The following is a 23182-nucleotide window of genomic DNA, read 5'->3' as shown; positions in this document are numbered from 1 at the left end:
AAAATTATTCTTTTTGGATCCTCCTGGGTGCTGGCTCTTTTACTTGTTTATCTACCTAGCTCACTTGCCGTGCACCAGCCTAACTTGCTAGCTCTCTTCATGCTACACGTATGTCATGTACACCATAGTATTTTTTGGTATTCCTTATTATAACGGCCTTCTGGCTATACTTGCGTAAAGCGAGAAAGTTACGTAAAGAGTAAAGATGGTGATACCCATGAACAGCCGGAGCTCACATAAATTTACATAAATACACAAACATCATAAACACTATGAAGTACTACATTTCTTGCAGTAGTATATGCATACATATGCAGTACTTGGATGACAGATTAGATAATGAGGAATAACAGTCCTACAAATGTAGGGAAGAGGAAGCGGCAATTTCAGGGCGTCTACATATAGATTTAGGAATGTTGTACAGATGGAAAGTTTCTGAAGCAATAGAATGAAGAAAATAAAGCTGTAGATGAGGTGCACAAAAGGAGATGATATGTTATATAAGGGATGCAAATTACCATGGTCTGCCAGTAGGAAAAGGCAACTTGTGTTTTGTACAGAATTCAGACTTGTAAGTTGAACAACACTTATTTGCCTATGTTGTATATATGGGGGTACTGTATTATGCTGAAACCATTCTCTTGTAAGCATGTGAAATTGAATGCCATTGCTAAATAATGTGTTGAGAGTAATACTTCCATCGTTTTTAGATAATAATGAATATCTGAAGTGGGTACACTATACATAACATCCATAATCCCTCAACTGTATCGCCCTACCCATTTCGCCAAGGCCACTATAATAAGAAAGTACCTTTTTAATTTATTTTGCACAGCAAGATATGCTAGAATTGAAAAAAAATGCTGAAATACTTCTCTTTGGTTTTAAGTTGCATGTTGTGTCAACAGCATTTTGTTTTTCAAAAATGCTTGGTTGGTTAAATAGCTTTTCTTTCTTTTTCTTTTTGTTCCAGCGTGTACTTTCAAGATTCTTTGAAGAGGAACTTTGTCCAGCAAGATGTGCTGGGCTTGCTGGACAGGAGTGTCACTGGGGTTTTGGGAACTACATTGTAGAAGTTGATGTACGACTCCTGACATCTTTGCTACTTCCTTAAAATAGAGTGCCTTACTATCCAGGGAGAGATTCAGCCAGCCTTCTCTCCAGGTCTTTTTGAGGGGAGGGAGTGCATCCTGTAAGGACAATGAAGTATGTTGCTTCTTTACTGCCTTTGCAGACATGTGGTACTCGTTTCTCCCTCTTATGAACAATGCACATACATTGTGAGCTTGTAGCTTTGGCGACATTGAGGGGTAAAGGATCTGACTGTTGCCCAGGAAGTAATGGGTGACTTAAATGTCTGACAGAGTTTACAGGGATATCTGGAGGAGGTTGAAGCCGAGAGAGTGACTGGCAACCTATTAGTTAAAGCGAGAGGAACCAGAAATTGCATACATACATATATTTTGAGGGTTAGTGTACTAGAGTCTGACCACTTTATAGTTCTGCCAGAGTACTGTAGCAGGTAAGCTGCTGTTGTTGGTTACATCTCCATGAGACCAAATTCATTTGTTAGTAAGGGAAATGTGTCAACTGCAGTAGTAGCACTAGCCTGTTTCTGCAAATACTATATATCTGCAATAGAAAGGGTGGTGTGCTTGACCCTCCTTTAAATCACTGAAAACAAATGTTCATTAAAAACCAAAAAAGGAAAGGCTGCAGCAATCCTGTTTTTCCTTTCTTTATGGGCTATAAAGGCATGGATCTATTTCCCCCAGCGCTTGATGCTGCCAGCATAGAGGAAGATGTTTTGTTTGGATTCATTTTAGCAGCCAGATTCGTAATGTCTCAGAACCACAATAATTCTGACAGGTAGGAAGTATTAGAGTCAGACTTGCATTCTTAGCAGAGTTGGCATGTTTTGCCTTGCCATCTTATATTGCCATATTACCTTCCCCCACATACATTTTTGTTGCTTACAGAATCCCTTCTCATTTTCTGCTTCTTTCCTTCAGATATGTTGTAGTACTTCTTCCTGAAAGTCTGCCAATGGCCTGTCATACATTTTGGCATTGATTTGGAACATGGCTTTGTTTATACTGGCAAAAGTTACAGGTTATGATTTCTTTTAAGATGTATGTTGCTTTTGTCTGTCATTGCATCTTGTCAGAATTTTGGAACTTTGTGTTTTATGTTTTAAGTAGCCATTTCTTATTTTTCAAACACGTAGGATTGCAATTTGCACTAAAGATTCACAGGTACTTATCTTTAGGAAAAACAGTCCTACATTCCTTTGAAAGTTTTAGCCCCTGTAATGTAATTGAGAGAACCCAGAGCCAAGCAGAACATTTTACATGTTATCCATAAAGGGGCACTGGTGCTAAAGCAGGGGTGAATTTGCAGTTTCCCATCCATTCATACAGCTTACAGTTGAATAAATTATGTTGTTGTATCTTTCAGCTTTTCCCGGTTAGGGGTTGCCACAGGGGAACTCCGGTCCGCTAATGATTGGCAGCAGATTTTTACGTACCGAGTTTCCAGCCCTGACGTACAACCTTCAATGAAGGTACGTCCATTCACGCATGTCTCCACACAGAAGACGCTTTAGTTGAGAATCGAATGGGGCAACGTCTTGCTGTGAGGCGACAATGCTACCGCAGCACCACCACTGCAGTATCCTTAGTAGAATAAATTATGTACTTTGCTTTATTTTCGGAGGAAAGACGATTCCAAAGAAGTGGTATTCTCTGTAACACATGGAGGAATATATGTGTGTTACTTGTAGAATAGGTTAAGATCTCTCTGAGTTGGTGTTTATTCTACTACTGCATTCAAAGCTTTTCCCTTTCCCATGTAATACGTTCTGTTGTAGCTTGAGAAATTTTAACAATTATTTTTTCTTTTCATACTCCTGACAACTTTGTGAGGTAAAAAAGAAGTGATCATTTATGCAGGATATCCTAGATTTTTTAAGTTACTGCAGTCATTTGTCTTCACAGTTATTAGAAAAGAGGTTTCCTAAGAACATTCATGTCTCCTTCATTCCTCCACTAGGCCTAAGTAAGCTGTCATAATTTGTGTGCATTCCATTTTCTACATAGTGTTGAATTTTAATTACGTTTATTCCATAACACCGTGATAGAGGAGTACGTGAAATTTCCATTATGGCTTGCACTGTAGTACATTATTGCTCCTTTTATAGATGATTGTATGCAAACCTTTATGAACTTGAAGCAAGTTTTGTTTCCTCTTTGTCTCATGCAGAAAGCCAATCCGGTCCAGTTAAAGATCTTGAAGAACAAAAGAGGAAATCAACTAGTGGAAAACCTAGGGGGAAAATCAGAAAATCAGACCCATCACCCGAGCCTGGAATTCAGTTAGAAGTATGTTTTTAAAAACATGTGATTGCTTTCTTACCCTGTGCTCCAAAGAATTGAAAGTTATGAAACACTGGTAGAATTGACTCAAACAACTTAAATGGCTATTTAAAAAAAAAAAAAAAAAAAAAAAAAGTAAAATGCTCTTTCTACAGATAAAAGTGAACTTGCCTTAAAGCATTTCTTTCATTCAAGAAAGTGCATAAATGGGACAGATGCTGGCACCCTGGGTTCAGGATCTGATTCTTGTTGCCGGGGGGGGGGGTATGAAGACGTGCGTGATGGCCAGTTCTGTCCCAGGAGAAGGCGGGGGACAACCAGATATTTGTGTGACCCATGATCTTCACAGGACATTTCTTTACAAGAAGGTGGGATGGCAGTGACATTCTGATGTCACAGTACTAGCCATCTCTACAGGTAAGGACACTGACTGTGACCACCTAAAGGATGACTGCATGTCACTTAAGAGAAGAAGGTCAACAGAGCTTGAGAGTACTAAAATGTTTTTTTTTGAAAAATTGTGGGACATTTCAAGCACTTGAAATGTTTTGTTTGTAGGAACTGTGTGTGTTTTGTTTCCTTTTGCTGTTTGATTGCCCTGCACCTATTCAGCAACCTCAGGAAAGTATCTTCCTTTATCCCATGTGCTTTTTATCACAAGACCTAAGTGTGCATACACTGCATGCATCATTCCCACAATTCCATTTATTTCTGTGCAGTTTGCTCCTTCCCTTTTTTAAAGATCCCACCTTCAATTCTTTTATCATCTTTAGAATGTTCAATACTTCAGTTACAGCTGGTTTAAATTTTAATTTACATTTTATAGTCATTTTTCGACAGCCAGTAGCTTTAAATTCAGTAAGGCCTTTCTCTGTCTGGAAAGTTTATGTCCTGTATCCCATATTAAAAAAAATGTTTCCAGTGCTCCTCCACTATTTCTGACAAAGTACTCTGCAATTAATTTTTAAAAGCTGCCAAATTGTTACATTCCCCCAAAAATGTTTGATTACCTCTCCCTTTTCCATAACACCTCCAACATTTGCAATTTAGCTGAACAAAAATGCCGTGAAGTCTGAGGTGTAAAAATACTTGTGCAAGTACTTCCATACAAAAATATAAAATTTCTTGAAATTATTTGGGATTCATACAGATGTTGTTCCATTATTGCTTTATAGACTTTCCATTTGCTTTTCACAATCTTTTCTAACTCCTCGGATTGATTCTTATAGTGCAGTATTTTATGTGTTTTATTCCCTTTCTTTTTTAACTGCAGCCCTTGCTCTGGACTCCACTAAAAACTCTACCAGAGCTGGTCTTTCATGTAGTGCTCCCCAACCCTTTTTTACCTATCAATTTCTGTAATGGAAGGGAGTCTGTAACCTGCTGTCTAAACTTTTGCTTAGACTCATCTTGCTCAATTACCTTACCAAATTATTTAATTCCAATGCATTGCTTCCTTCACTAATTTTCTCCAATATATTCCAGTCCCCACTTGCCTATTTTCTTTACTCCCTACTTGCAGTCATCTTTGTTAGTAAATTTGTAGTTCTCCATTCTCATGTTGGTTTAGTTCTTAGAATACGTTTTGATGCTTTTACAGAATTATTCTGTTTATTTACTTATGTTTTATAATTTCTTTCTACTTTAATTTATAACATTTTGCTTGAGTTATATATATGAGCACTGACTGTGCAGTTCAAAAGTATTCATTCAAGTCAGGTAATCCTAAACCATCTTGCTCTAGGGTGAGAATCAACTTAGCCAACAAATCTCTTGCCCTCTTCTCCTCCTGTATAATTTTTTCAAGTCTTTATTATCATCCATAACATCTCCTTTGGTTGATAAAATTGTTGTATAAATTAAAGGGACTAAAAGCATTTTCACTGCTTGTATCTTACTATCCATAGACATAATCCAGAGCTTCCACGTTCTCAGTTTTTGTATTGCATTCTGTTTAGTCTCCTCCCTTGTATCCTTAGCTGCCATAACAGAATCCTTTTAAATCCATACACCAAAATGCTTCATCTTGTCTTGTCCCCATAAATATGTAATGCTGAACCAATTCATATGTGGGTACATAGTTTATTGAAATAGTCTTTGTTTTACCTTCAATTGTTTAATATGCCAAAAAGACATGAAACTGTCTAAGAATGTTCCACAACAGTGAAATGTCTTTTTCTGGCTTTACTTACTTACTTATGCCCGTCACCCTTGACAGGGTATGGGCCACCAACTACAGCTCTCCACCGAATCTTGTCCTGGGCCAACTCTTTTCTGGCTTTAGCAAGTAGAAAATATTATCTGCAAGTAAAGTTAACGCTTCTTGATTACTATACCAGTTATATCTTTGAATTTGTGATTTTCCTAAGTTTTGGTGCTGATGGCTCATAATTAAAACAAATTAAAAAAGGAAAGAGGACATCCCTGCCTCGTTCCTCTGTTTAAACACAGCGTGTTAAGAAAGTACTTTCCCACCTTAATTCTTGCATCTAACACTTAGTATAGCCTTCTTGGTAACCCTATTATTCTATCCGGGATTATAAATGCTGGCATTACCCTGCTCATAAAATCTTGTCTGACTCTGCCAAATGCTTTGTTTGCATATAACCCACCAACAGTAGTGTGATTTTGTTACACACTGCTTCCCTCTGGATTTTCTTTGTTCTCTTAGTGTTGTTAAATGTTTGCCTCCTCTCCACTAAACCACATTGATCATATGCATCGATTTTTACATCTTTGCAAATCTTCTAGCTAGTGTAGACATAAACACTTTATAATCAGGGTTTACAGTTAGAGTTGGGTCTATACAAAATTGGGTCTGAAGATTCTTTGTCATCTTTTGGTAGTACAGCCACCACAGCTTTTTTCTAAGATGCTGATATTTATTCCTCCCTTTTAAATTATCGCTAAAGAAAACATTTCTGATCTTTATCACTAATTTCCCTCCTAACATCTGAGCTTCCACAAGAATTCTTTCATTTCCTGGTGGCTTCCATGTTGATTGTACAATACTGTTTTCATCTCTTTTCTTACTATGTTAAATATTAAGTCTTTGACTGCATTTTCCTGTAACTTTGGCATAATTAAGTTGTTGTCTTTCGGCTTTTCCTGGTTAGGGGTCGCCACAGAGGAACTCCGGTCTGCTAATGATTGGTAGTAGATTTTCACGAACGCCGAGGTGCCAGCTCGACGTTCAACCTTCAACGAAGGCACGTCCATTTGCGCATGTCTTTCGAATGTCCAACCAACCGCGGGGAGGGCATGCATACTCCACACAGAAGGCACTCCCCGCACTCCAGCCGAAAATCGAACTGGAGAACTTCTTGCTGTGAGGCAACACCTCTACCACTGCACCACCACGGATTGGCATAATTAAGTCTTCTATAAATATTTAATTTGTGCCTTTTCTTAGGTTCCCTATTCCTCTACTTTACACAAATTTTCATAACACTTCCGAAACATCTGTAATATCTTTGTAGGGTCTCTGTTTGCCTTTCTTGTGTTAGGCTTCCTAAGTTTGGCAACAACTGTTTCTACTTTCTGTTGCTTAAGTCGTTGTGCTAAACATTTTTGTGCTCTGGAGTTTTCAAAAATACTTGCTTTACAGCCACCTTTCTAAACTCAAGCATATTATTTCAGTAATCCCTTGTTTTCCCTTTAACACTCTGCTCTTGCTTCTCTTATTCTGTGAGCTTCCTCTTATTCTGGAGTACTTTAAACTTTGTCACCCCCTTTAATTCATATTACTTCTTTCCCATACCTTTTCTTACCACATTTTAAACAACATTTTCATTTGAACCCACCAACTAGCTATCCCTTATGAAGAAATTTCTATCTTTCTTAATAACTCTTGAATAATTTCCACTACCCATTCTTAAATTTCAGTGTTCTTAGCAGATAAGTAAGAAAGTAACAGTTTCTCATTTTTGCTTCATTACCCTGCATCTTTATCTTTGTTTTTGTTCGTGCATGGTCTGAAATAGTTATGCATCAGAGCTTTTAATTAAACAGACAAGATAATGTGTAGTGTGATTTCTGTCTGCTCTGTCCTAGTTATACCTTATGGGATAATGTAAATTCTGAGTTCCTGCTACTGAATTCACATTTTCCATGCTAAATATCCTGATATACTTCAGAAATCTACCCTCTTTTGTTATATTTTCCCTTCTAGGTCTTCTTGATAAATTCTAACTAATGCAGATCTGTTTCCAGTCCCAGCTAAAAGTGTATTTCTCCCCAAATTCTGTTGAACTCCATAGTAATAGTTTAAAGCGAATTATAAATACATTTCCAGAGTAATCCTCCTCTCTGCCAGTAACCCTTACTGCCACCTAGCCACCATTGTTTCCTTTTTTCCCCCTCTTCTGTCACTGTTGGAGCCCCTCTGGCAGTCACTATAATTACCCCCTTTTTCCTTTGTCCCTAATATTGTGCTGAAATCCTTTCCTTGTTAGTTTCACATGCCTGTTTCTGTCCAGATGGGTCTCCTATAATGTTGCTGTTTGTACTGTACTACTCTTAATATAATTCAGTATTTACCTTTTGTTTGGACGTGTAATGCCGTTTATATTCCATGTTAATAATGACAGAGTGGCCATTGTGTTAAAACCTGTTGCCTATTGTATATGACCATTGTTTTGAATGTATATTTGTAACTTTTTAGCTAGTGTGTACACACTGTTTGGTGGGCTGACCTCTAATGTAGTTTCTTCTTACCTCCATTTTGGACCCATGTTATATTTTAGACTTTTTGCTTCACGCATACAAAAAAAATACTAAATAGATTTTTAGAACTCTCCATTCCCTTTTATCTTGTAGTAAATTTAGAAAACTATGTATATTGCCCAAAAATGAAGTTATGCTTCCAGGTAAGGGGCAGTTGCCTCAAAACTGATGGTTATATTCATAGGCATCACTTGTTCTAAAATTACCCATCCTGAAGTACGTCTGTGTTCTCACATAGAATTGTGGTTGTTTCTTTTCTTTTTTTTTTCTTTTCCTCATTCCCCAATCAGGTACAAAAAGACAACTTGCATGCTTTCAGTAAGCATCTGTCAGCCCTAATAAATTCATTGGCTATCTTTAAATAAATAAATAAACTAAAAAGTGTGTGCTGTTGTACTTAATGAGTGCTGTACTAAACTGTTGAGAAAGCAGCAGCTTGTTTTTCATTTCCAGTAGTTTCAAACCTAATTTATTTTTCAATGAACAGCTTGCCAACACACCTTTAAATGGTAATTATACTGTACCTTCTATATTTTACTTGGAACACTTTCATGATTATTTGCTTGCACCTGCACACTGCTAGTCTCCAAGTAAAATCAGTTGGTAGTACGAATAAAAGCTAGTAACTTTGCAAATTCTCCATAGTGCACACACTTCAGACCTCTCTTGATTAATTGCTTGTACTAGTAGACTGCCTCCAACTGAAAGTACTTCCTAATGGAAAAAATAGCAAGTAATTTTGTAAATGGAAAGAACTACCATTTTCCATGCCTGCCATTTTGTCTTATTTTCAGACCTATTTGCTTAAAAAATTGTCTATAGCTTAAACTAATATTTATTCAGACATTCACTTCTGTAAAAATGGGAATTTATCTTTTTAATTCTACATATTATTTGATCAGTGCACTTTCACATTGTCCACCTAACAGCCCAAGATCACATAATTTTATTAACTTGCGTCTTTCCAGCCTTCCTTATCTTGTTACAGAGTAAAGCCTGGATCCATTACAACTAGGAAAAGTACTTTATTTAAAATCTTTAACATAGACAGTAGTCATTGCTAAGACTGTTCCACCTCACATTTAAAATAGCTGACTGCACATTATGTAAAGCTGCTGTACAATACAACATGCAGTTCCATTTGTGAAATTCTTATAGCTTTTGTTTTTATTAATGTTATATTTTACTAAAAATTGATTCTTCATTGTCCTTCTAAACATTAATGACAAAGTGGGATTTATGCTTTAGAGTCCCCCCCAGTTTAGCACAGCTGTCAAAATTCCAGTCTTTCTTGGGCACTTCTTGCAAAGCCACATTTCACATCTAACTCTGTATCTAATGGGATTGATGCTTTACAGTTTATTATTTATTCACTAATTTCATATTGTTAATGATCTTCCTGGCAGCAGTCCATGGTTCATTTCCCAGATAGTTTTGATTCTCCTAGTCAGCTGCTGTGCTTTTTACTGTCACTCAAGCATTTACCTTTAGAACAATGGGAAATGTTTCACTGGTATAGTCTGTCTTGTAAGCTTTGTTCTTGTCAGAAGAATGAGAAATGGAGACCCTTCCTCTTACTGGCTCACACTTTGTTGGCCAAGCTTTATTTTCTCTCTAGCCTGTTCTCCATCCAATACAGTCTTTGATCCTCTATGAAAAATATTTTGAGGACGGCTGGATGCATTTGCTTTAATCTCACATTTTCTGTCAACATTTCTTGATTTCTGGGATAAACTTGCTACTTATTTCCCTGATATACAATGAGTGATAGTTTTCCACAAATGCTCTGCTGTTCACAGTTTTTAATACTTTTCTTCATCAGTTTTGTCAGGCGCAGCTCTTTCTGCTGGTAATATTGCATCTTTCTAAAGGTCTTGGCTACTTTCTGTTATAGCTAAAATTGGTGCCAGACACAGTGTACCTACTCAATTGACAAGTCATGCTTTAGAATACCAGTCCAATTGCTTATTTGTACTTTCATTGTTAATGTAATCTCTTCCTTCCATTTTCTGTGGTACAGCATGAACTTTTAGATTTACTCTGGATTCTGTCTCTAGTAATTTTTGAACCTGCCCTTCTTGAAGAAACCTAATGCCCAGACAGCCTTTTCTTCAATCGGTCTTTGACTTTTACAGTTTTATCAGTCCACGTAGCGCTTGTTTGACTTGATGTTCCCTGCCTGACTATTGCTGATCTCTGCCTGCTTTTGATTTTGGATTGGAATTGTTCATTTAAAGGAAAACTCCACCATCTGGAGTAGGGACTTCATTTGTCAGCAACTTGTGGGTCTTGGATCCGATATCGGATCCGAGCCGGCAACTTGTAGCATAGCTATGGATCCAAGCTCCTCCCCTCACCCATAATCCCCTGCCAACCTCCTATGACCCCAGATCTAGTTTGCCACGCTTGAGTGTGTAGCTAGATTTTAGAGCTCCTAGCGTTTTCTTACCAGATAAGTGAATTTCTTCAATTTTTCTCAACCTTTGTAATTGTAAATTGTGTGAGTGGTTAGGTTTCCTATCTAGTTTAATTTTTTTTGGGTTTCACCCTCCTCTCGTTGGTCATTAGTGTGCCTGTGTCTGTTTGTGTTTGGGGCCTGGTGTGCTTGTGTAGTGTACTTTAGTTTTGGGTATGGCAGAGGCCCCAAAACCTATTTTTTAAGCTATCTCCGGCTGATGGCAACACTCAGTGTGTTTGGTGCCTTGGGGTTGAACACCTCTCTTCAGGATGTACCATTTGTGCACAACCCCAGGGCACTGAAAGAGCGGAGGTCAAAGCTTGTCCTGGCGCGTCTTTTGCCTCCGGATTCGACTCCGACCTCCGCTCCTCCCGTGGCACCTCCTCAGCCTGTGGTGGTAGCCACTCCTGCCCCCCTTTCCCCAGCTGGGATTCCAACTCCCACTAAAGTGCCGGAGGACAGGGAGGCCAGGAGGGAGAAACGGAGGGAGAAGCACCACAAGCGGCGGGCCGAAGCCTCCGCTTCGCCCCCCCCTGCTAAGCGGGCTTCTCCCTCCACGGCTTCCAGGTCTCCTCCTCCTCGGCTCCGATCTCCTTGCTTCTTCCCGGGACCCGAGGAGGAGGAGACCCGATCTCCGTCGAGGTCATCGAGGCGGCACTCCAGGCCTGCCTTGGTGGCCTCTTCGAGATCTACATACAGCCTGTCAGATGCAGACTTGGACCGGATGATGCAAAGGTTCATCCAGGCCCAGCTTGCCTCCCCCCCCCCCTTTGGTGGGGAGCTCGACCCCTTTCTTTGCTCCTTCTCCGACCCGCTACCTGGGTTCGGAGCGTTCGGAGCCGGGCAGCGTCGGAGCCAGGGGTGGGTCGGCGCCGACAGTACTTGGTACTTCGGATCCAACCCTGCCCCCGAGTTTGTCGGTTCCATCATCAGATCCGACCTCTCGGAGCTGTGGGCTGAGCTTCGGATCCGAGGGTTTCAGTGTGCCTTCGGCTCCATCCAGGTCAGAGCACACTGGTCCCTCAGATCAGACGGTCTCACCGCCGGTTCCGATCCCTTCATCGGATCCGAGTGGGAGTCGGCTTTTGGAGCCAGGGAGAGCGGCTCCCCCTCGGCCTTCGATGCAGTGGAGAGGGCTCTTTCGAGAGCATCCAGACCCCCGGCCCTTGCCTCGGCTCCACCCTGCACTCCCTCTCTGCTGGGTCAGGCTTCCATCACCCGGCCACAGGGACAGCCTGCTTCGATGTCCCAGGTGTTCCATTGGAACAAGATATTGCTGGCGAGACTTTCTCGGACATCCCCCCCCCCCCCCGAGGAAATGCCTCGCAAGCACAAGTGTAAGAGGAGGCACGTGGACTCCCCCGAGTCCTTAACAGAGGACACGGACTTGGATGAAGGGGAAGGCTCCCCAAGGTCACCCCTGGAGGATGTCTCCTTTGGAGACATCATGGAAATGCTTAGGATCAGAGGTGGGTGGTCTGCCCCCAAGGCTTCCTCTGACGAGTCCGTGTTCCTGGAGGCATTCGAAGCAGGCCCGTCTACCTCTTGGGTGTCCCCTCCGGCCGACTCCCTGATGGACCTTATTACCACCAGGGCGTGGAAGGAGCCGGACACTGTGGAGCCAGTCCCTAAATGCCCGGACAGGATACTGAGCCCCCCCGCAGACTGGTCCCACTGGAGCAAGGGTCCCCCCGTAGATGCTATGTTGACGGCGGCAGCCACGAAGAGGGAACTAGCTCGGGAGAGCCCCTTGGTCCATCCACCGAGCAAGGAGTCCCGCTCGATGGATCGCCTTGGGAAGTGGGTTTTTAGTTCAGAGACCTTCTCTGTAAGGTCTCTGAACTATATGGCACATGTCATCAGGATGCAGCGGGATCTTATCAAAGAATACGCTGCTTCCCCCCCTGAGTCCATGTCGGCGGAGGACAAGCAGTTGTACTCAACTCGAATGGCCACTCTAAGGTCTATCTCCAATACCTCTATGCGGCTTTTGTCCCACTCTACTGAGGGAGCCGCTAGAGCTAGCGGAGCGGGCCTAGTCATGAGACGTCAGGCCTGGCTCCGGCATTGTGACTTCACGGATCCCTTTAAGGCGTCCTTTGCGAATGCCCCTTTTGATGGTTCTGCCTTGTTTGGCAAGACCGTTCGCGAAACACTGGTCCAGAGCGAGAAGGACGGGAAGACGTTGTCTGCCATCTGAGTCCGCTTCTCTGCTCCCCAGAGGTCCTTCTCGAAGAACCAAAAGGGACAGAAGAAGATGTGGTTCCGGAAATCGCAACATTCCCAATCTGCTCCGGAAAACCAGTCCTTCCGTGGCAGAGGAGGACAGGGAGGACGCCGCCCTAAGGGCAGAGGGGCCCCAAAGAACTTTGGGTCCAGAGAATCCTTCTCTGACCGGCCCACGTAGCAGCCCTGAAGGGTTGCCCGACTGCTCTGCTCTGGAGGCAGTCAGGTGGCGTTTCTCGAGGCATCTGGCGGCATGGGAGTCCATCACAACAGACCACTGGGTGCTTCGTATCATATCCAGAGGCTACAAAATTCCAATGTATCATGTCCCCAAACTCAGGAGCCTCCCCCGATGTTCCACCCAATCAGTGGGAGGCTGCAGCCGCAGAAATCCAGCAGCTGTTAGAAAAAAGAGCCATCCAACCCGTCCCCCAAGACCAACTCGGATTAGGGTTCTACTCAAGGTTCTTTCTGGTGCCAAAAAAGACGGGGGACTTGAGACCAATTCTAGATCTTTCCCTCTTGAACCTGTCGGTAACCAAGGAAAAATTCCGAATGGTCACTCTTCAATCCATTCTCCCCCTCTTACGGGAGAACGATTGGATGTGCTCTATAGACCTCAAGGATGCATACTACCACATTCTAATGGACAAACGATCCAGGAGGTTTCTCCGCTTCCGGCTGGGAGCCAGTTATTATCAGTTCAGGGTCCTTCCCTTTGGCCTCACCACAGCTCCCAGGGTGTTCACCAAAGTTTTAGCAGTGATAGCGGCCCACCTGAGACTCCAGGGAATGCAGGTCTTTCCGTACCTGGACGACTGGCTTCTAACCGCCCCAACAAGGCATCTACTCTGCTCAGCCAGAGATTACTTTCTACGCCTAGCCCCCCAGTTAGGCATCACAATCAATGCGGACAAATCTTCCCTTGCTCCGACACAAGTAATAGAGTTTATAGGGGCCAGATTAGATACAAGGGATCTACGAGTCTTCCTGACTTCGGAACGACTACAAAATCTGAGATTGCATGTGCGGGCCATCCTACAATCGGAAGCTCCACCGGCGGAATTGGTCCTGAGGGCGCTGGGCTCCATGGCGGTTGCAATAACGCTTCTTCCATGTACTCGCCTAAACATGAGGGTACTGCAGTGGACCCTTCAAGTGCAATGGTCCTTCCAATCTCTTCCTCTCTGCCACCCTATCTCTATCAGCAAGGTTTGCACGAGGGCCCTGTTATGATGGCTCCAATCCCCGGGCCTCCATATAGGCCGACCCTTCTGCACTCCTCCCCCTCTTGCCACGGTGACCACGGACGCCTCTCGCCTCGGGTGGGGGGGCATTACACTGGCAGGACAGTCCAAGGCACGTGGAATGATACAGAGACCTCCTTGCATATCAACGTTCTGGAGATGAGAGCGGTGCTGTTGGCCTTACAGGCACTTCAGAATCTCCTCCCCGTAGGAACGATAGCAATTCATTCAGACAAACATGTCTTTTGTTTGGTACATCAACAAACCGGGGGGAACCAGATCCTACCCCTTATGCCGAGAAGCCATGAAAGTGTGGGAATGGGCGATTTCCACCAACCGCTTTCTGATCGCAACGCACATTCCGGGGTGGGCCAACATTCTGGTGGACAAACTCAGCCGCACCATTCTTTCCCCTTACGAGTGGTCTCTCAACCCACTAGTAGCGAAGCAGATATTCGCAAAATGGGGGCAACCCTGCTGCGATCACTTTGCCTCTCCCTCAAATACGAAATGCGACAGCTTCTTCGCTCTGATTCCCCCACCAGGGGAAGCCCCGAGAGTCGCTCTGGTGCATGTTTGGCCACCCAGTCTACTCTATGCCTACACTCCTTTACCCCTGATGCTAAAGCTCTTACAGAAAGCCTCGCAGTTGGGAGGCAGAATGATCCTCATTGCCCCATTCTGGCCTCGGCAAACTTGGTTCCCTTACTCCGGATCTAATCTCCCATCCATCGGAATTACAGACCCCGAATCTGGTCAACCTGAAGCTGACAGCTTGGTTGCTCCAGTTCCACTCTTAGTCAGGACTCCCGGCATCTCTTCACCAGTCAAAGCCATCCTGGTGGCAGCACATAAGCCTTCCACCAGAAAAATATACCGCAGTAAATGGAGACGCTTTTCCATCTGGGCGGAACATCATAATCTGGATCCCTTCACTGCCCCTCTACCGTCCATACTGGATTTTCTAACCGGACTGTTTCAGCAAGGAGCTAGTTGTTCGACAGTCAAGGTACAGTTGGCAGCCATCTCCCATTACCATGTGGGACATGAGACAGGTCCTTTGATGTCAGCTAAATTGTGCAAAACATTTCTCAAGGGCACCTTTCTACTCAGGCCCCCTATCAAAGAAGCCGTACCCCCTTGGGATCTTTCTCTAGTCTTTCAAGCCTTGACCTCTCCTCCCTTTGAACCAGCTGCATCGGTCGATCTCAAATATTTGTCCTGGAAAACAGCATTCCTGGTAGCCATCACTTCAGCCAAGAGAGTTTCGGAACTCCAAGCCCTTTCCGTAAAGCCTCCTTACTTGGTCTTCCATCCGGACAGAGTGTACCTCAGGACCAATCCCTCCTTTCTTCCCAGGGTGGCATCAGAAATCAATATCAATCAGTCCATCAACTTACCGGTTTTCTTCCCTAAGTATCAAAATAAAGGAGAGTACAAGCTGCATTCATTAGATGTACACAGGCAGCTGCGTTTCTATATTCATAGGACAGCTGGTCACAGACCATCTGATCAGCTGTTTGTCTCCTTTGCTAAATTCAGTTTAGGTAAAGCCGTTTCAAAGGTCACCTTGTCACGTTGGATTTCTCAATGTATTATTCTGGCTTACCAAGCTTCCGGGAGGCCCGCACCTGAGGGAGTCCATGCACATTCCACTCGCTCCATCTCTACTTCTGCTGCCTTTAAATCTAGAGTGCCATTGGATGATATTTGTTCGGCAGCTACTTGGGCCTCATCTCATACTTTTATCAACCACTACAAACTGGACATAATTTCTAGAGGGAGAGCATCCTTTGGCTCCGCAGTGCTCCGGAACATCCTTCCATGATGGCCGCCCAAGATTCAGGTAGCTGGGGACTCTGTCCCACAGGTTGCTGACAAATGAAGTCCCTACTCTAGATTAAGAAGTTATGTACTCACCATAACGTTCCATCTGAGTAGATGGCTTCATTTGTCTGCAACCATCCCCCCCTCCTTCCCCCTAGCCTTCAGAACTTGGTCCTGTTATATTGTTTTATCTATTATGCTTGTTGTAACACCTTTTTAGGTATCCATAGAGGGGCAAACTTGATCTGAGGTCATAGGAGGTTGGTAGAGGATTATGGGTGATGGGAGGAGCTAGGAGCTCGGATCCATAGCTATGCTACAAGTTGCCGGCTCGGATCCGATATCGGATCCAAGACCCACAGGTTGCAGACAAATGAAGCCACCTACTCAGATGGAACGTTATGGTGAGTACATAACTTCTTATTCTCCTACAGTTCAACTCCACTCTTAGGTTGCTTTTCTTCCTACAGTACGATTCCAGTATTGTTTAGGTGCCTGAAACCTGCTTGTAATTTTTAAAACATTAATTTCCTTGCCTTGAAATCAAAGGAAGGGAAAGACAATTCACTTTTTTAAGCTTAACTTCTCACATAATTTGCGGAGGGATTTGTCTACACTTGCATGACGTACCACAGACAGAGAAATTTGTAGTCCGGTACTGCTGACAATGGGTAATTAGTTCTGCTGATGTCAGGAGCTCAGGCTCCTGTAAACTAGACCAAGGGGTCTGAAACTATTTTCCATTGTCTTTATTGTAGAGAGGAAGAGAACTTGCACCGATTCACATCCGCTTCCAATGTAGCCATGCCTTTCACAGCAAAACAGAGCAATTAGATCAGTCAGTAGTTTAAAGGCAGTTGTCACCTCTTTTTAGAAGTTTACTTAAGCAGCATCACAATATTGAAATGCTAAGATTTAAACTTTGAGTGTTTGTTTATTCTGCTTTACGTTAAGATGATTTGAATATGGTATCAAAGATATCTATGACATTTAGATAAAAGTCAGAACATAATTTTTCTTGTAATTCTTGTAAAGTATCACCATATTTACCAAAATGTGGGGGTGAGGTTGCCAGTTCATCTTGGAGTTCAAAAAGATGCTTTGAACAAAGACCTGCAGTTACCCACAGTTTTGGTTGCAACTGTGTCATTCCTTTGCAATTCTTTGGTATACTGTAAAACAAGCCCTGAGAGAGACCCAAATGAGGGCCATTCAAGAAGTAAAAGAAGCATTCCTGTTACTGACCGTATAAAAGATAACAGTGACTCGCAGTAATCCCAGTACACGTCAATAACATGGGAATACACCACTACTTCTTTACGTCTAGCATAACTCATGTAATGCAGACTTGAAATGGATTATGGAAAGGAGAAAGGCTTTAAGAAAATTAAGATCACATTGATATGTCAAGCCCCATTGACAGCCATTTTGCAGAAAGCATATTAAAATTCTATAAGCAGAGTACCTTTGAGGTGTTGAAATGGCTCAGAAATCAGAGCTGGTGAAAAAATAGATTTTTTTAGTTCTAAGGTAGAATTTTCCTCTAAGGTGTGATTACTTGTATTTTTTATCTTTTTCTTATATTACATTTTGCTTTGTTTTGAGTTTTTTGTTATTTTTGGAGTTTTAAGAGGTATTGGCTAGGGTCAGCTACAAAAGAATTCTTTTGTAGACCGTGAATAACATCCAGCTATTTTTTGGTATGTCTAGGGCTGTTACCTGTTGTCACCACAACAAAACTATTCCAGGCAGGGTCAGGGCCCACTCTACCAGGGCCTTGGTTTCATCTATGATGTTTAGGAAAGGGTTGGATTCTAGAAGTATTCTAGAAGCTTTGAGTTGGTCCTCTCTACATAATTTTACAAATCGCTGCAAGTTTGATTCCTTCTCTAGGTCTAGATCAGGATTTTCTATAACCATTCTGCAGGAGTTTCTGTTTTTTTCTCCTTCTACCTCCCAAGTCTAATAAGCTAGGGTAAGCCACCCATATAGCTAAGGCCACTGCAGCAGTGATCAGTATGATGATCACAGTACAGCTGTGTAAGTAAACTTCAAGCTACTAAGTCCAATCCAACAGATAGAACCACAAATAAAGCCACAGAAAGAACCACAAATAAAGCCACAGAAAGAACAACCAACAGATGTCCTTCAAGAATGCAACTGCAGTCATAACATGTGGGTTGTCCTGCCTCAGGCAGCCCTCGGTCGGCCGGATTCCAAAGTCTGGGTCCGATGTCGGCTGATGTCGCATTTCTCTCCGACGTCAGAGCGGCTGGAGTACATAAGCATCAGCCGATGCCATTTTCTTCAGTCTTTCTTGCCGCACGGTGCCCGAAGCAGAAGCAGTTCGCAAGTGCCGGTCGGTCAGCTCCTGTATTCTACGATACCGAAGTCATCAAAAAAGCTAAGTACCCCGTTGGGGACCTTTTCTTGCCTCAGTCGATGTCAGAAATTACTGAAAAAGTTAACAATTGTCTTTTTTGTGGTAAACAAATACCTCATAAGGATTTCCACTCTTACTGCCTCCCTTGCCTGGGCCCAGACCACAACGTCTCGGCCTGTGTAGCCTATGCTCGCTTCAACAAGCGCACTCTCAGGCGCCGGGCGGAGTTCGCTGAAGATTTTTTCGGCGATAAATTTGCTTACACCATGCCGTCAGATCTTCCGACATCACAAACTCCCAAAAAGCGAAAAGACCGGGACCGACATCCTAGGCCCGCGTCTACCACCAACTCCACGCCAAAACCTAGCGCGAGTGCTCCGGTTCCCTCTGAGACGGTCTCTCCACCGCTCCGAACCGAAGACACCGCATTACCGACGACTCCGATTCCAGACATTACTCAGACGCCAGTTATAGATTTTCCTCCGGATACCGAAACTGAGGAAATGCCCGAGACCATTGCTGTAGACAAGGTCACTCCTGCTCGTGGAGCTGCCAGGCCTCCTATGGCCATGTCTATTAAGGCCTACACTAGGGCTAAGGCAGCCAGCAAAACAAAGCATATTACTTCCAAATCCTTACCTCAGCCGACTCCGGAGACACAAATTATGTCCATGGCTGCTGATTTAATTTCCATGATTAGAGGTTCACAGGCCCATCCTGAGAGAGCATCCCAGCCTCCTCCTGATAAAAAGCCCCGGGTTGATCCCTCTGACCCTACTCCTTCAGATGAAGACTCTGAGGACTCTGTCCACTCTGATAGCCAGGAAGAGCTTTTCCAGACCTATGAGGACTCTGATGCAGAAGATTCCATACCTTCGGCCTCCCCTCCTGAGGATATTTCTTTTGGGGAAGTTCTGCACACCATGAGGGAACATTTCAAGTGGCAGGGTCAGGAATATTCTGATTCTAGGAAGCACCTGAGGACTTTCCTTAAGAAGCCTCAGCACAGGCCCTTAGCTATTCCTCCTGTACTTAATGTTCTGGATGATTTGTATTCTGACTCTAGTGCTACCCCTGATTCTCTTCCTTCTGCTCCAGCCAAGCCAGACAGGTATTACAGGGTCCCAGAAACTCATTCCCATTTATTCAGGGCCCATACTGCTGATTTGGAAACTATTTCACAGGGGCCTAAAGGAGTTTCAGCCTCCACCTCAAAAAATCCTTTGCCGTCCAACAGGGAAGCAAGGTCATTAGAGAGATGGGGTAAAAAGGTTTACACATCCACTACCTTATCTATGAGAGCTTTAAATTGCCTTTTTCATATGTTCCAATATCAGGATTATCTCTTAGAAGATTTACAAAAAACTTTAGCTTCTCCTGATCCTTTAGACAGGAAGACTTTGCAGGAAGCTGTACATAACACTCAGCAAGTAAGCAACCACTTCCTGCAGTGTGGATATGATGCACTGGAAGCTTCATGTAGGGCAGCTATGACAGGGGCAGTGATGCGTAGACATGCTTGGTTAAAAGATCAACCTCTACCAGATCATGTAAAACAAAACTTCTGGATGCACCTTTGGAAAAGAACAAGCTTTTTGGTGCAAATGCTAAGGATGTGTTAGACCATCGAAGAAAAAGCAAAATCAGTTCAGACTGTGAAAGATTTCCTCCAGGTTCAACCCCCCAGATTCAGTAGGAATTGGCCTTCAAAAAACTGGTACTTTCCTAATCCAGAAAAGTTTCAAAGGGGTAAGAACAGACGTGGCCGAGGAAGAGGCCAATACAGAGGCCCTTACAGGGGACGACAATGGCAGCCAGGAAACCAAAGAAGTGACGCAGGGGTTTCACCTGCCCAACAACCACAAACTAAATGACTTTCCTCTACTACCGCCTACCAGGGAACAACTAGAAGCTCCCTTGGAAATTATCTCTGTTTGCAGAAAACTGGCACAGACTGACAAAGGACAAATGGATTTTGGACATTATAGACCGAGGGTACAGGTTTCATTTTCATACCTTACCAAGAAAACAAGGCATGCCAAACCTACCACAACATCAAAGGGCAGAGGCTATCAAGCAAATCACTCTGCTGACTCGAACGAAAGCAATAGAAAGAGTTCCACAACAAGAACAAGAACAGGGGTTTTACTCAAGACTGTTCCTTGTTCCAAGAAAAGAATCTCAATGGAGGCCAATACTGGACTTGTCCGCATTAAACACCTTTCTCATAGTACCAAAGTTCAAAATGCTGACTCTACAGCAACTCCTTCCCATGCTGGGCAAGGAGTCGTGGCTGATTACTCTGGACCTCAAGGAGGCATACCTGCATGTCCCTATCAGACACAGCTGCAGAAGATACCTCAGATTTCTTGCAGGGCCAGAGCATTATCAATTCTCAGCATTGCCATTTGGCTTATCCACTGCGCCCAGAGTATTTACAAAATGCCTGGCTTCAGTAATTGCTCATTGCAGGCTCCAGGGTATACAAATTTACCCGTACCTGGACGACTGCCTCATACAAGCGGACGACAAATTGATGTTGACAAAAAACCTGGATTATGTCATACGATTACTTCAAGCTCTGGGATACACAGTCAACTTTCAAAAGTCAAGACTGCAGCCATCCCAGCAAATAATCTTAGGAGCCAAACTAGACACAGCCTCTCAGATGGCTTACCTGACAGAAGACAAGCAAGAGAAGTTAACTCATTACTTCAGAGGTTTAGCAAAACTCACCCAGATGACTGCAAGGAGATTCCTACAGGCCCTGGGTTACATGGCATCCTGCATTCTACTGGTTCCATTAGCAAAACTACACATGAGAAAGCTTCAATGGTACCTAAAAAGCATTTGGTCTCAACACAGCAACAACTTGGAGACAATCATTCCACTCATTCCATGCCTACAAAAGGAATTCCTATGGTGGGCCTCGGTGAGCCAGGAAAACACAGGTATGTCATTCAAAAAACCACAGATAACGCAGACCATGACTACAGACGCCTCAGACCTTGGATGGGGGGCGCACATGGAAGGCAGGTGTATACAAGGACAATGGTCCCCAAAGGAAACACATCTGCACATAAACCAAAAGGAAATGCTGGCAGTAATGCATGCCATCAAGGCTTTTCAACACCAACTCCAGCAAGGCCATTTAATGATACGGACAGACAACACCACTGTGATGTGGTACATAAACAAGCAGGGGGGCACCCACTCTTACCCCCTTTGCAGACTGACAATGCAGCTTTGGGAGAAATCACTGAGTCTAAACATCCAGTTACAATCCCAGTTTGTTCCAGGAAAAGACAATGTGTTGGCGGACAGCCTAAGCAGGAATTTCACAGATCCACACGAGTGGAGGTTACATCCGAAGGTTTTCAGACAACTCACTTCTACATGGGGCAAGCCAGAAGTGGACCTATTTGCCTCTCACCTCAACCATCTTCTACCAAAATTTTGCACAAGGACATATCATCCAAAGGCTTGGAAAATAGATGCCCTTTCATTCAACTGGAACTCCCTAGCGATCTATGCATTCCCACCTCTGCCACTAATGACCTCAGTATTACTAAAGATCAAAGCAGAGAAGCCCAAGGGAATCATAATAGCTCCGGATTGGCCAAGGCAACACTGGTACCCACTACTACGGAGCATATGTCACACCAGGAGGTGGGCCCTCCCTCAGTGGCCTCTACTTTTGACTCAACACAATTTCGAAACACTGCATCCAAACCTTCAGACACTGCAGCTAACAGCCTGGCAGATCCCTTAAATAACTTCAGCTTATCTCTCTCCAAGGAAGTTCAGCAGATACTAACAGAGGCTCGAAGACCATCCACCAGAAAGGTTTACTTAGCAAAGTGGAAAAGATTCAGCAATTGGAATACCGGCAAGGGACATGATGCATCATTACTGAACATCCCTCTTATCTTGGAATATTTGGCAGATATGTTACAGAGCGGCCTCTCATATTCTTCAATAAAGATACATGCATCTGCTATTTCGGCTAGATACAACACTGATCCTCCTGTTTTCTCTCACCCCTTACTAAGACAATTCCTCAGGGGAATCAAGAACATTAAGCCACCAAGAAAGGCCCCTGTGCCAGCCTGGGACCTCAATTTCGTCTTAGAAAAACTGACTCTACCTCCATTTGAGCCAGCAACTTCAGTAGACTTGCAATTTCTCTCATGGAAGACAGCTTTCCTGTTGGCAATTACCTCAGCAAGAATGGTTTCGGAGTTACAGGCCCTAATGGCAATACCACCCTTTATTATTTTCCACAGAGACAGGGTTTCATTAAGGACCAACCCTACTTTTATGCCAAAGGTGGTATCTAGGGTTTCTCTAAATCAAGCCATTCATCTGCCTGCTTTCTTCCCCAATCCTGAGAATAAGGGGAAAGACTTTTGCATACCTTGGACATTCATAGACAACTTCGATACTACCTGGACAGAACCAAGGCCAGTAGGAAGTCTGAACAGCTTTTTGTAGCTTACGCCCCTGCAGTCCAAGGAAAAGCAATTTCAAAACAGACTATTTCTAAATGGATTGGACATTGCATCAGATTCTGTTATTCCTTTCATGGAAAGACTGTTCAAGCCTATGTCAGACCACATTCCACCAGAGCTACAGCCACCTCTACAGCCTTTTTAAGAGGGGTGCCTACCAAGGACATTCTAAAAGCTGCTACATGGAGCTCCGTGCATACATTCTCTAAACACTACAATCTTCCTCTATATTCCAGATCCAGAGCAGGCTTTGCTTCGGCAGTCCTGCAGGGTTTGATTGCCACACCATCTCTTTCCTAGAGCAAACCTCCTCCCCTAGCTAAGCTATGGTATCCTACCCACATGTTATGACTGCAGTTGCATTCTTGAAGGACATAGTACAGTTTTGTACCTACCATGAATGTAGATGTCCGATAGACATGCAACTGCAG

General features: G+C 43.4%; 1 protein-coding gene across 3 annotated transcripts in view; it reads left to right on the top strand.

Moving 5' to 3' along the window:
* Window positions 1–23182, top strand: part of EYA3 (EYA transcriptional coactivator and phosphatase 3) — a 1396180-nt gene that overhangs the window by 829425 nt on the left and 543573 nt on the right. For all 3 annotated transcript variants that reach the window (XM_044060112.1, XM_044060111.1, XM_044060110.1), the window contains one exon: window positions 3262–3380. In XM_044060112.1, the coding sequence (XP_043916047.1) occupies window positions 3262–3380 (119 nt within the window). The remainder of the gene's footprint in view (window positions 1–3261; window positions 3381–23182) is intronic.

Source organism: Protopterus annectens, chromosome 1.part2 (genome assembly GCF_019279795.1).
Source record: "Protopterus annectens isolate FY-2018-M chromosome 1.part2, PAN1.0, whole genome shotgun sequence".
Classification (NCBI taxonomy): Eukaryota; Metazoa; Chordata; order Ceratodontiformes; family Protopteridae; genus Protopterus; species Protopterus annectens.
The sequence above is the reverse complement of the archived record's forward strand: the minus strand, read 5'-3'. Positions and strand labels throughout refer to the sequence as shown.